At 37.7% G+C, this 14233-nt stretch overlaps 1 protein-coding gene across 4 annotated transcripts in view; it reads left to right on the top strand.

The window, feature by feature from the left end:
• The window catches only part of Trdmt1 (tRNA aspartic acid methyltransferase 1), a 47040-nt gene extending 35808 nt beyond the window's left edge, over positions 1 to 11232 (top strand). For 2 of the 4 annotated variants that reach the window (XM_051205854.1, XM_051205855.1), the window contains 4 exons: positions 24 to 367; positions 3528 to 3585; positions 4063 to 4192; positions 10862 to 11232. In XM_051205854.1, coding sequence (XP_051061811.1) covers positions 24 to 367; positions 3528 to 3585; positions 4063 to 4192; positions 10862 to 10962 — 633 coding nt within the window. In that variant the 3' untranslated portion in view covers positions 10963 to 11232. The remainder of the gene's footprint in view (positions 1 to 23; positions 368 to 3527; positions 3586 to 4062; positions 4193 to 10861) is intronic. The other 2 variants (XM_051205853.1, XM_051205852.1) reach the window with 1 other exon arrangement.
• Positions 11233 to 14233: the final 3001 nt, after the last annotated feature.

Below are 14233 nucleotides of genomic sequence, written 5' to 3' on the forward strand. Positions count from 1 at the left end.
ATTTGTTTTTAATTTAATGCCAGATACTGTTGGAATTTCCTAAAATTGCAACTATACAGCCGCAAAGCTATGCAGTAGTTGCAGAAAATATATTAAGAGTGAAGAGACCTGAACCAAGCACCTGCTTTGATACCAGCAGCACACAGTGTTCCGGAAAAGATACCATTCTTTTTAAGCTTGAAACTGCAGAAGAAATTGACAGGAAGCACCAGCAGGACAACGACCTCTCTGTGCAGATGCTGAAAGATTTTCTTGAAGATGAGGACACAAATCAGTACTTTTTGCCACCAAAGTTACTGCTTCGATATGCTCTTTTACTAGATATTGTTAAGCCCACTTCCAGAAGGTCCATGTGCTTTACCAAAGGGTAAGTTTGAAATCAATTCCCTCTATTTTGTGTCTAAAAATCATGTTTTGTAGCTTGTCTTTTAGTTTTTCTCAGAACAAGAAGGGTTTGATAAAATGTTTCTTTTAGACTGACTTCTTTCCTAATTGCCAGTAGAACACAAGTGAACATTCCTCATGCAGAACATTCTGGGCACCACCCAGAAAGTGTTTATGGAAGACAAAGTCATTTGTGAAGGACCTTTGTACAGCTTAGTTACTTGTCTTAACATGATTTCTGTAGTTTGTGAATTGGTAATTTTACCACCTTTCTTTCTGTAAGACACCTCAAACCTAGTGAGGTCTATCAGTATATCAAAAGAAATTATATTTTAGTTTAAAGAAATAAAATCGAATCATCCAGTTACAATTTAAAACTTAAATGAGCCTTTAAATATATTCTCATGTTACAAAATTCAAAAGTTACTAAGATTATAAAACTCCTACTACATCTGTCTCATGGCCATCTAGTGTCTTTTGTTACGAGCCTGTGGTATCAATGTACTGTTCTGCCTTCCAAAGGTGATTGCTTCTTGAGATGAACATAAAAGAACTTTTTTTTTTTTTTTTTTTTTTTTTTTTTTTTTTACCATGTCAACAGTGCCCATACTCCTAATGTCACAGCCACAAACTGTGACTTGATTCCACCAAAGTTTACTCTTGAGAACCAGTGAGTCATTTGGATTTCCTTTCAGAGCATGGGTGAGGGGTTACATAGAGGGGTGTGGGTACTCCTGAGCCCCAGCACGCTATACCTGGAAAGTCTTTACCCAGTTGGGATGATGGCCTGCCTGTATCTCACAGATGGAGGGTCCAGTATCTAGCCTTCCCTGGCCTATGTACTGTAGTTTCCCCAGTGCCGTGTGCAGTGAAGGCAGAGTTGCACAGAACAAGCTATAAGGAACAGTGCATGGGCAGGTGAAGTCTGTGACCCTCCCACCCCCACAGGGGCAGAAACAGTCAGTAGGCACATCTGGAGGGCTCTTCGTAAGAGAACACAGATGAATCAATCACTCCTAATCTTTTTTGGATATTATTGTCTTGGTAATGTAAAAATATATTTTATGTTTGTGGTAAAAGAGGATCATAATTTGTTTTATTTGGTTTTATTTGTTACCTATAGTTGAAAATTTTTTGTTTTGCTTTGGGTTGTTCCTTGACTTATGACAAATTTTGACAATTAAAAGAACAAACAGAATAATGAGGAAATTAGGCTTTTTAGAAAAAAAAAAACCTAAAGATGCTGTCTCTATTTTACACATGCCCCTCAACTTCATTTGTTGGGTAGGCAGTTGTGTGATGTGACAGTTCAAACTGTCTTTTTGCCTGCTAGTTTTTAGTATGTGGAAAAGGAACTGTTTTCCTACAGCTATGTAGACTCAGGTTGATTTTATGATGTGCCCCATGCCTCTAAGAGAAAGGATTTATTACTTTAAAAGACTCTACTCAGCTGTTGTCTGTTATCAAGTCCAATAGATTCTTTTTAGGACTCTCATAAAATAGTAATAAAAAGCAACCTTGATACTCCTTTGTAATAATGATGACATAAAGAAGCCTTACTGTGGCAGTCTCTTCTGCTGAAGATGGCACACACATGTTTAACTGTGTAGTACATATGAAAAGGCAGTGTGAAACAGTTATTTTCCCTTGGTGTACTTTTCTAGTCTATAGTTTAAATTGTCCTTACTGTGAAAAGGGAGTGTTCATGTGATGGAAAGACAGCTTAGCAACATCAGAAAAATAATACTCTACCTTTCATTTCTGAAATATTTTATATTTCTTATACAATTTTAAAACTAATTCTTTTTTATTTTTAATTTATTTATTTTTATCTTACATATCGATCCTAGTTTTCCCTCCCTCCCACCCTTCCCTGCCCCTGACCACCCTCCCATCCCATCCCCTATCCCTACTCCACATAGGGTGATGCCTTCCAGGAGGGGTCATCAAAATCTGTCAATTCATTTGGAGTAAGGACTAGGTCCTCCCTCCTGCCTCTAGGCTAAGGGAGTATCCCTCCATGGAGAATGTGCTCCCAAAGTCCTTTTTGTGCACCAGGGATACTTCCTCGTTTCACTGTCAGAGGTCCCTTAGATTGTCCAGGCCATGTAACTGAGACCCATGTCCAGGGGTTCTGATTTGGTCCAATGCTGGATTCCCAGCTCTCAGTTTGGGACCCATTAGCTCATCCTTGTTCAGGTCAGCTGTCTCTGTGGGTTTATATAGCCTGGTCTTGTCCTCCCTCTCTCCATCTGGATTAAAACTAATTCTTAAATGAAAACGATAGTAAAAGGATACTGAACTAGTGAGAGTTAAACTCAGGGTCAGTGAACCATGTCTGTGTGGTATTAGGGAGCTGGATATTTTTGATGCTGAGACAACTTATAATTCAGGCATTATAAAAATAATAGCAATACGTTTTCATCTGTGCATTTGGTTTAATGAGGCAGGGACCTTTGTAATAATAGTGTATACTTTCTAACAGGTAACATTGCATATATGACAATTAATACAAAAATGCTAATACATCATTCAGTGGTGTTTATATAGCTCAACTGCCACATTTAGTTTCTGAGAAGTTTAAATAGAATTATGTCTTTTGTCTTATTTTAAATTACAAAGTATATTTATGTGATACTATTAAAGTTGTTTCAGAAGAATATAAATGTATGTCATTCAAGAAATATTTTGTCACTTAAAATATTTTTTAGAAAAAGGTCTAAGTGGATTCTTGGGTCAGTACAGTGTCTTTAATAGCCACAAAGGCCAGCATTAGAACCATTAGAACCCCAGAACACATGTCAAATATAGCTAGGCATGGTGGTATGTGCCTACAATCTCAGCTCTGAGGAAGTGAGACCAGCAGATCCCTAGGCCTCACTGGCTGGTCATCTTAACCTATTTAGTGTGTTTGATACCAGCAGAAGATCCTGTCTCCAAACACTGGACTTTGCATGATACCCAGAGGTGTCCTAGGACCTTCAGACACATGCATGAACATGCACATCTATGTATACATAAGCAGTCACACAGACTCACACACAAACACACACACACACACACACACACACACACAGGAGAGAGAGAAATATTTGGCATTAAAATACATCAGGTGTTATGTATTATTCATGTCCATTTTTCAGGTATGGAAGCTACATTGAAGGGACAGGCTCAGTGTTACAGACCGCAGAGGATGTGCAGGTACCATGTATGTTTTTAAACTAAAACTTTCCATTTAATAACATTACTTTTAATATTTAATTTAAGAACATTAAAATAATCTTAAATGTTCAACTGAGAGAGACTGTGCTTGTTGCTAATACACACACACACACACACACACACACACAATTTCTTTTCTGTGAGGTTATTCTTTTACTTACTGATTTTCTTGTTAGCATTATGAAATTTCTTTTGTTAGTTGACTCAGTTTCCTATATGTTTTTATAATTTTCTAATTTATATATTTACTAATGTGGCTTAGTTTCCTGATCTGTTTAATGTGAGCCATTTCTTTTTCCATGTCTGTTGCTATTATTGAGCCATTTATACAGCTGTTGCATAGAGGTGTACACTTATACATTCCGCTACCATGTGTCCCAGCAGATTGCTTGTTCACTGCTCTTAATGCTAAGTTTGGTCCTAGAGTATTTTTTAACATCTCATGGATTTTAACAGATTGAGAATGTCTTCAAATCTCTTAATGAGTTGCCTCCAGAAGAAAAGATTGCTAAGTTGTCAACACTTAAACTGCGATATTTCACACCTAGAGAAATTGCCAATCTCCAGGGATTTCCTCCAGAATTCGGTATGTGGAATCCATGTAGATCACAGCTTTCTTCCCTTTCTTTATTAAAGCTCTCAGCATTTTATTAGGAACTCATCTGTGTATTTTATGAATGAATCCTCCCTCCTTTCTGCTGTGATAGCTTTGGCATTTTCCTTACTTGTCATCACTTAATTCATGTTTCAGTAAGTTCCCTCCCTGTTTTTCCTTTAAGTCCAGTAGTGAGTCAGTCCACTCAGGCTGAGGTGCAAAATGGTGGTTACTAATTCCCTCAGGCAGTGGGTAGAATCCCCTTTCTATTTACATCTTTGTTTCCATAGGTCTGAACTTGATAATTCCAACGAGATTGGGGTGGGATGGGGTGGGAAATCCCTTCAATTGACTTATGTTCTTGTTATTTTTATTAACTCGGGGCCTTAAGTATGCTACACCAAACTACATTTCTGTGCCCTTTCTTTTGCATTTATTTATTTTTTTTATTTATTTTATTATTTTACATGTTGATCCCAGTCTCCTCTCTCTCTCTCCCTCCCTCTTACCCTCTCTGTCCCCTCACATGCACCCTGACCACCCTCCCATCCCATCCCCCCACCCCAATTCCACATATAGGGCAATGCCATCCAGGTGGGGTTATGTAGATCTGTCAGATAATTTGAAGTAGGGACTAGGCAGTATGTTAAGGCAGTATCCCTCCATGGGGGATGTGTTCACAAGGTCCATTTGTGCACCAGGAATACATCCTGGTTCCACTGTCTGAGGTCCCTTAGACTGCTCAGTCCTTCTGGCTGAGACCCATATTCAGGGGAACCTGAGTCAGTCCCATGCTGGCTTCCCAGCTATCAGTCTAGGGGCCCGTTAGCTCCTCCTTGTTCAGGTCAGCTGTCTCTATGTGTTTCTGCAACCTGGTCTTGTCCTCTCCCTCTGCATCTGGATTATAGTTCGACTCAGTGTTTAGGTATGGGTGTTTGCTTCTGTTTCCAACAGGTACTAGATGAGGGCTCCCTGATGGTGGATAAGTTGGTTGTTGATCTCACTCTCCGGGAAGGGCATTTATGGTAGCCTTTCCACAGTTGCTCAGATTGTTAGTTGGCGGCAGTCTTGTAGGTCTCTAGACCTTTCTTTAGGTTCAGTTTTCTCTTTAAACTAACAATGGTTCCCTCTTTTATGTTTGCTCTCTCTCTCTCTCTGTCTCTCTCTCTGTCTCTCTCTGTCTCTCTCTCTGTCTCTCTCTCTCTCTCTCTCATGTCTTATATTCCTACCCTGACTCAATCTTCAGTCTTCCCAGTCGCAATGCTTTCCTCTCCTTCCCTTTCTTCTACTTCTCTCTCCATTCACTGCCCCACCACCACCACCACTTCCCATGTGCTCTGGGAGACTTGCATTTATTTTTATGAGACAGGCTCTTTTTAAGTTGACCAGGCCTGCTTTTTAAAACCCCAAATGGTCCTCAAAACTCATGATCCTCCTGCCTCAGCCCCCTCAGTAGCTGGGATTATAGGCTGTACCAGCAGGCTCAGCTAGGCTCCACTGGCATTTTCACAATAAGAAAGTAAAGGCTAGTTAAGTTAACCAGCTGTTGGACAGGGTTTGTATTTGTGGTTATTTTTTCACTTGAGCAAAGATACATTATCACTTATTTGCCTTTGTTCTCTACTATAAGGAATGTAAGGGGCACTTAAGAGCTTTAGGGGATCTACAGCAGGGGAATGCACAAACAAAAGCAAAGATAGAGGGAAGACAAAGTCCTAACTCCACCTTTGTGCTGGAAATCCAGAGATTAGTGCCATGAAGCCTGGAAACTGCCCTGTGTGCTTACAGTGGCCCCAAGCCCTGCCCTGATCTGTTGTTACCAGCACTCTCAGCTCCAAGAGATCCATGTTTTCTTACACAGGGGCTCAGAGTGCTCCCCATAACAACCAAAGGAAAAACTAGAGCTACCCAGCATGCCTCCAGGGCTGAGGAGGAGGAAATCTGCCTCTGAGAACTCTGCTTGAGGATTTGAATATAGAAGGGAGACTTTATTAAGTCCAGTAAAGTTAATATTGGTGCATGTTTGTGAGGTGAATAATGAGCGAAAGACATTGGGTTTCAGATTCTAAGTGGTGAACTTACAGATGAGGTCTTGGAACCCAGGCCCCTTGTCCACTGACAACAAGCCGACCATACCACTTAACTGCTCTCAGAATTTGCTTCTGTGAGCATAATCACAGCTACCAGACTGATTTTCCCCTCCCTATCTTTTAAAAGTTTATCATTGTTGCAGTTTGTATTTACAAATTTAGGTGTGTGTGTGTGTGTGTAACAATACCAACTGAAAAAGAGACCATAATTTTGAGAGGGAGGAGGGGCGGTGGCATAGGATAGATAGATGGGAGGAAAGGGAAGGCAAAATGCTGTAATTATATTGTTTTTTTAAGAATGAAAAAATTATTATTTTCTTATTTTTCCCCTTTTTTGGTCATCTCATTTGATCCTCAAAGTTTTAGAGATCATTACTAAATAAAGGCAGACTTTTCTCGTCTTAGTATATGTCATAAAGTGAGAAAATTGTAGGAGATGAGGGTTGGACTCAATTCTGGCTGCCAATTTGCTTTTCTAGTTAATATTCTCTTTATATTTTGAACAAACAGATGTACTCTGCACACTTCTTAAAAGAAAGACTATTGATTGTCTAATCAATGAGTTCCTAAATCTCAGTACACTCTAGAGGTGTGGCCACCATGGTAATATTCAAACTTGGGAAAGAAAGGATTTGGAGGGCCAGAGTCAGACCAATTTGGAATCTTTGTTCACCTGTTCTACCTTAGATTAACTTTTCTCTTTTAGTTTACTTGTTTGTAAAATGTAGATAATTATAACATCTACTTTATGATGTTTTATGGCAGTTGACTGAGTTAGTGTGTTTAAATGCATATATGATGTCGTAGGAAAATTATATTGATTTTAATTTTTAAGTTATATAATTTTTAAATATTTCATTTATTTCTTTGCTTGTGTATTTGTGTATGTATAGTATACCTTGCAGGAGTTGGTTCTTATGGGTCTTATGAACTCATGTCTTTAGGTAATACTATTGAGCCATCTTGGTAGACCCTAGAGATGGGTACTTTTTATTTTGTAAATTTCATCAATATTTTTTCTTTTTTGAAATTTGAGGTGAATACAATAGAATTTCTTGATGTTTTTCAAATATATATATATATGTGTATAAATACATATGAAGAGTTTCAATTTTTATTCAATTTAATTTTTAACACTTTTTAGATTAAAATATAATCACATCATTTTTCCCTTCCCTTTCATACCCCAATCCCCCATGTGTCCCCTTCTTGTTCTTTCTCAAATTCATGGCCTATTTCTTGTTATTGATACATATTTTAAATTGCTGAATGCTCTTTTAAAATATATGATATGCTTGTGATGACAATCTTGTCCAGATGCTACCATAAAACACAACAGAGCTGTCCTTCATGTATGCTTCCAACATTGGCTGTGGATACAAAACTGGACATGGTGTGAGCCATTTGCCCCCTGGCAATGATGGATTCATATCGATCTTTCTGTCTATTTTGTCCTGGTATCTTGTGACTGACAACTAGCATGTTTGTGACTAGCTGGCTTTAGAAGACAGACACAACCTTTACTGAGAGAAAGCAACTATCTTGACCTTGTGCAGTATATGTGGTTTTGTTTCTGAAGACTGTCATTACTTTAATATATCTATGCTTTTTAAAAATTACCATTTAACTTAGAAACTATAATTTTCCCATCTCTTAGTTTAGACTTTAATTAATCTGTATAAAATAGAATTCTGTTTCTAAACTCATCCTTCCTTTTAGTGTAGTCTTAATATTGCAAAGGATCATCCCCTGGGATAGTGTAAAAGGTTATTTGTAAACACATTTGTATCTCTGGTATTTTGATCTAATCTTTGAGATCAGTAATGTGCTTACCTGTGCCTCACTATCTGTAGGATATAAGCTTTACAATCATGCTTAATTGCAGATGACAGCTTTATTGTAGTAATTATTGTTATCTTATTACATTTAATATAGAGTCTAGTATTGGTGAAGCTACTTTACATAATGGTCCTTCACTACAAATATATGATATTATACTCTTCTTTTTTAAAATTAATTTTTATTTAAATTAAAAACAATTTACATACCAACTCAAGTTCCCTCTTTGTTCCATTCTTCCATTCTCCCCCCAACCCCCTATCCACTCCTCAGGGAGAATGGGGCCTCTCATGGGAGATCATCAAAGTCTGTCACATCATTTGGGGCAGGACCTAGGCCTGTCCCCCTGTATCAGGCTGAGAGAGTATCCCTCTATAGGGAACAGGCTCCCAAAGTCCATTTGTGCACTAGGGATAAATACTAGTTCCACTACCAGAGGCCCCATAAACTGCCCAGGCCCGCAACTGACACCCATTTTCAAGGGGCCTAGTTTAGTCTTATGCAGGTTTCCCCAGCTGTCAGACTGAGTTCTATGAGCTCCCACGTGCTCAAGTCAGCTGTTTTTGTTGGTTTACCCAGCATGGTCTTGACCCTTTGCTTATCACTCCTCCCTCTCTACAACTGGATTCCAGGAGTTCAGCTCAGTGCTTAGTTGTGAATCTCTGCTTCTACTTCCATCAGCTTTATAATGGCATTTATAGTAGTCATAAATATCATTATCAGGGAAGGGCATTTAAGGTACCCTCTCCACTATTGCTTAGATCCTTAGTTGGGGTCATCCTTGTGGATCCCTTGAGATTTTTCTAGTGCCAGATTTCTTGTTAAGCCCACAATGGCTCCCTTTATTAAGGTATCTCATTCATTGTTCTGCTTCTCTGTTCTTTCCCACAACTGAACCTTCCTGATCCCTCATATTCTCCTCTCCACCCTTCTCTTCTCCTCTTTCTCCTCCCTCCCATGCTCACGATTTACTCAGGAGATTTTTATCCCTTTCCCTTTCTCTGGGGTCCATGTATGTCTCTCTTAGGGTCCTTGCTTCCTAGCTTCTCTGGGGCTGTGGATTGTAGGCTGGTTATCCTTTGCTCTATGTCTAATATCCACTTATGAATGAGTACATATCATATTTTTCTTTTTGTGTTTGGGTTACCTCATTTCTAGTTCCATCTATTTGCCTGAAAATTTCATTTCAAGATGTCTTTTTTTTTTTTCTGAGTAGTACTCTATTACTCCATTGTGTAAATGTACCATTTTCTTTATCCGTTCTTTGGTTGAAGGACATCTAGGTTGCTTCCAGGTTCTGACTATTACAGGCTGGTCCTGTGGCTCTTAAACCCCAAATAAACACTCATATGCTTTATTAATTTTAAACCTGTTGGCCAATGACTAGGGCTTCTTATTGGCTAGCTCTGACTTAATTATTAACCCATTTCTATTACTCTAAGTATTTCCACGTGGTCTTATCTTACCAGAGAAAAGTCTGAAGCTGTTACTCCTTTGGCAGCCTACATGACAACTGTATGGCAGGCCCTCTCTGCCTACCTTTCCCAGAATTCTTCTTGTCTCCTAGTTCCTCCTATCTCCTGCATCATTGGCAGAACAGTGTTTTATTCATTAACTAAAAATAGAAATACATATACAGAAGGACAACCCCCATCAATTAGAGAAATGTAAGTAAAACCACAGGGAAATATTTCTTCTATCTACCAGAGTGAAGTGAAACATTGCTAACATCTCTGCATGCATTAAACTAATATATAACTCAGCAATTTTGCCTAGATACATATCCTAGAAAAAATTTCCATAATATGTATATAATATTATATATTATATCCCAAAGTAGAAACAACTCAAATGTTTTCCAGTGAATGAATGAATAAATAAAGTTTGTCTTATCCATTAAAATATTACTAAGTAATAAAAAGTAAGTACTGGCATTTGCTATGATGTGAATGAACCTTAAAAATATAACTGTAAAAAGACATACATAAAACATATCCCTTGATTCCATGTACCTACACATGGAACAATAATATAATAATTTAATTAGAATAGCCAAATCTGTAGTAGCATCAAAAACTAGAGAGTGGGAATGGACAAAGACAAGGAACAGGGAGTGACAACAGCTGATGGGTGTAAGGGTTTTTTATTTTGAAGTAATGAAAATGAAGATGTTTGAGAACTCTATCCTAAAATTCATGAATTATATATTTTAAAAGGGTAAATTTCATGGTATGTAAGGAACGTGTTATTAAATAAATAAATCTGCCAAGAAAAATAGTAGCAACCATTTTTCCAAAGTGTAATATCATATATTTCTGTGAACTCTGAGTGTGTTTGCATTAAACATACTCCAATATTATGTGACATTATAGCATGATGTTACACAGTATTCGGGCCTCCAAATTATTTATTTGTGAAACTTTATGGTCATATTGGCAATTTACCATTTTTTTGTCTTTAACTATTAGTATACTTTCTGAGTATTGTGTCCTTAGGCAATTTCATGTGTGAGCATCATAGAGTATGCTTACACAAACACAACTACAATGTCACAAGGTAATACATTGCATAGGTGCTCCAATATGCATAGGGCCTTCATTGACCATGACACTACCAAGAATATGTGAATGTATTTATAAAATGACCATTGTGCCTTTACTAAATGTATCTTCTATTTCTGGAAATTAAGATTGTGAGTGACTGTACTGTAAACACCACCTCTGTTTTCTAGGATTTCCTGAGAAGATAACTGTGAAGCAGCGTTACCGTCTCCTTGGCAACAGCCTCAATGTGCATGTAGTAGCAAAACTCATCACAATCCTGTGTGAATAATTTGGACATACCTCTGAGAGGTGTCATAGTAGTCCTCCAATTCCAGACAGTAATTCTAAAATACTAATTTGAACTAATTCATATAAAATTTAACTAAATTATTTTAACTGAGAATGTATGCAGTGCATTCAAGTTGTTTTCTTAAATTTATATTACTGTATACCCAAAACTTTATTTGCTGTATTGCCTTATGGGCAAATATTTTTATAAAACTTTTAAGTATGTATATTAAATATCTTTCACATAATGCTACAAGCAAATTAAGAATGTTTAAATTTTTATCATTTTAGTACTTTATAAAGTATGACATGAATAATAATATAACAATCCTTAGATAATCATTTTGTATGTTAATTTTAAAGTTGTTTTATGTATGGATAAACCAAGCAGTATGGACGTGGAAGCTCCATCGTTTCTCACTAGCTTTCATAGTGTCAGAAGGTGCTATGCATGCTTCTGGGAGGAAAACAATCATCATTCTTAACTAGCTGTGACCCCAGGGAGCTACAATAATGACTATCCCATTAGGATGTGCCCATGGATGTTATGAGAAGAACCAACTACTTTCTGGTTTGATTTAAGGCCTGATCCATGAGATGGAATCCATACCTGGCATTGTTGTCTGGTTCAACAACCTGTGGCCAGATAGGTCATGGACCCTAGAGGATAACCTACTGGCGGTTTATTATTATGTCATAGATTAGTGTTTCCCTCAACATTCATCAGGGGAGCTTCTTGCAGTAGATGGCAATACAAAACCCAAAACTGGTTAGCATGCAGAGACTTAGAGACTGGAATGCTCAGTCCTAAATGGGACAGCTCACACTCCACTCTGCCATGCATGGCTCAGGGATCATTGCAGAAGAGGGAGCAGAAAGATTGTAGAACTATAAGCAGTTTAGGAAACCAGTGCTTTCCAGGCACAGAAGGATAAATGCACATGTGAGCTCATAGCCATTGTGACAGCATTCACAATAACCTGCATGAGCTTCAATCCCATAAAGGACCCCAGAGTGCTAAAGTGGGTATCAAGTCACATTTTACCTGAGAAGCTATTGGCATTTGATAGCTGTTGGGGTGTGATTCCTGGTATGTGGATCACACTCCAGGGCAGGCTTATACTCAAGAATATTTGAGCAACACAAATTGGACTTGCTTTAAAAAAAAAAAAAAAAAAAAAGGAAGAAGAAACAGAGTAACGCAGTAGGGTGGGAAGGTTGAATATGATCCAAATAAATTGTACAACATTCTCAAAGGATTTAAAAGATAAAAGTGTTTTAAAGTTAATATGTTCTAGCTGAAAACTTATTCTAATTCTAGCCTATTGAATGTTTTAGTTCCAGTCTTTTTTAGACAAGTGAAAGCATTTTAAACCAAATTATCATCTAAATAAGACATCAGTCTGAAGAATATACTATAAAAATGCTCATAAATTCTTAATTGTATCTTTGTCAAAAGGCCTTAGAAAATACAAATGCAGGTGAATTATCTATCTCTTCATTCATTAATCCTTTTTTTTTTTTTTTTTTTTTTTTTTTTGAGACTGGGTCTCACTGTGTAACCCTGGTGGCAGGCCTGGAACTTGCTATATAAAGCAGTCTGGCCTCTAACTTAGAGAGATCCATCTCTCCCAGCCTGGGGGCTAGAATTAAAGGCCAGTACTACTATCTCAGCCTCTTCTTTAATCTTTATCTGAAGTTAAAAAAAAAAAAAAACCATTGTTCTGTCTTCATTTACACACACTTCCTTCCTTCCTTCCTTCCTTCCTTCTAGTTTGCTATTACCAGAGTGTTTTTTCTTTGGATTAAATTTGTCTGTCATTACAGCTCATGTGGCAGGAAGGTTATAGAAAGAAAACTTGCCACCATTTCTATATGGTGCTACCCCATCCTTTGAAGTTAGGATCACAATTTTTGTACTACCACAGCTGGCTATGAGGAAGATGTGCCTAGTTTATGGCATGAATGTGAGGCAAACATGAGCAACTGAAGTACACCCCTAGGCCAATTTGGGTTTTTTACAAGGTAAATGTATTTGTTGGAGAAGTTTTTCAGTTGCCCCAACAGCCTGCATACCTACTAAGCACCCATGTATTGATGAGTGTTTCTGAGCCCAATGCAGGCAGCTCTAGTTGCATAGCTAGAGGGTAGGATTCTTTCAAAGAAATTATATCCTGTCTTTGGCTTAAATCTGAGCCTCACTCAGATCAGTGAGTTAGCTAGGAGAATTCTGAGGAGGGAGAAATGAAACTATGGGAATTAAAACTGGTTTAGTTTAGTTAGCTTAGCACAGAATAAAGCAGCCATCACTCTTCAGACAGCATCACACATGTGCTAAGTGATACATTATTGTATTTCCATCCAAACCAGTTATTCTGCTTATGTCATTATGCAGAATCATGAAGTTTCCACGAGCCAAGTCAAATTAGCAAGGTCCCAGTTTTGAGCTCACATGGAGTATTCAAATGTGTTTTCCTATGTTGTTTATGTTGCTAACAGAAGTATGGCTTATGCTGCCCTTGTACCTTAGTGACAGTGAGCTCAGCATCCTTGTAACCCCGAGTAGGAGATAAAGAATAATTTCCATGGACTTTGACCTTCAGCTTAGAGCTGTGTTAATTATGTAACTTTTAAGAAGCATTCATTGCCTGTGGCTTTGGACTTGGAATGAAAGTTGCAGGTTGAGCAGTCTCTTGAAGGTTTTGATTATGATGGTTTAGATTATTCTTAAAAACCTGACTTTTGGGCCTCTTGACTAGTTCATCTTTCCTGTCAGCATTTACTGCCTATGTGCACAGCATACAGTCCTCATGTCGACTTGACAAGAGTTCCTGGTCTGATTTTTTTCCCCTCATTCATCAACTGTGTCTAGCATATACCTGTAAGATGTCATTTGGAAGAATCCTTTACATGGTTTACAATATACACCACATGCATTTTCCCACTTCAGGTTATAACAGTCAACCTCTTGGCACCATTATCCCTCTTCTCTTTGCTACTAAAAATTTGAAATTTCTAATAAAAGAATATTTTCCCTGAGTGTCTCTACCTCTGGGACTTTTGGAACATTTTACCACCAGATATGTATGCTCTTGAAAATACACAATCATTATTTGAACTATATCATCTTTTTGTTTTTAAAATTTAGTATCAATTTATCCTAGTTACTTTACCTCAAGAATTAAAATATTCAGCCAGATATGGTCTCACAAATGTTTAATATCAGCACTAGAGAGGCAGAGGTTGATGGATCTCTGTAATTTCAAGACCAG

This window comes from Phodopus roborovskii, unplaced genomic scaffold (assembly GCF_943737965.1).
Source record: "Phodopus roborovskii unplaced genomic scaffold, PHOROB, whole genome shotgun sequence".
In the NCBI taxonomy this organism is placed as follows: Eukaryota; Metazoa; Chordata; class Mammalia; order Rodentia; family Cricetidae; genus Phodopus; species Phodopus roborovskii.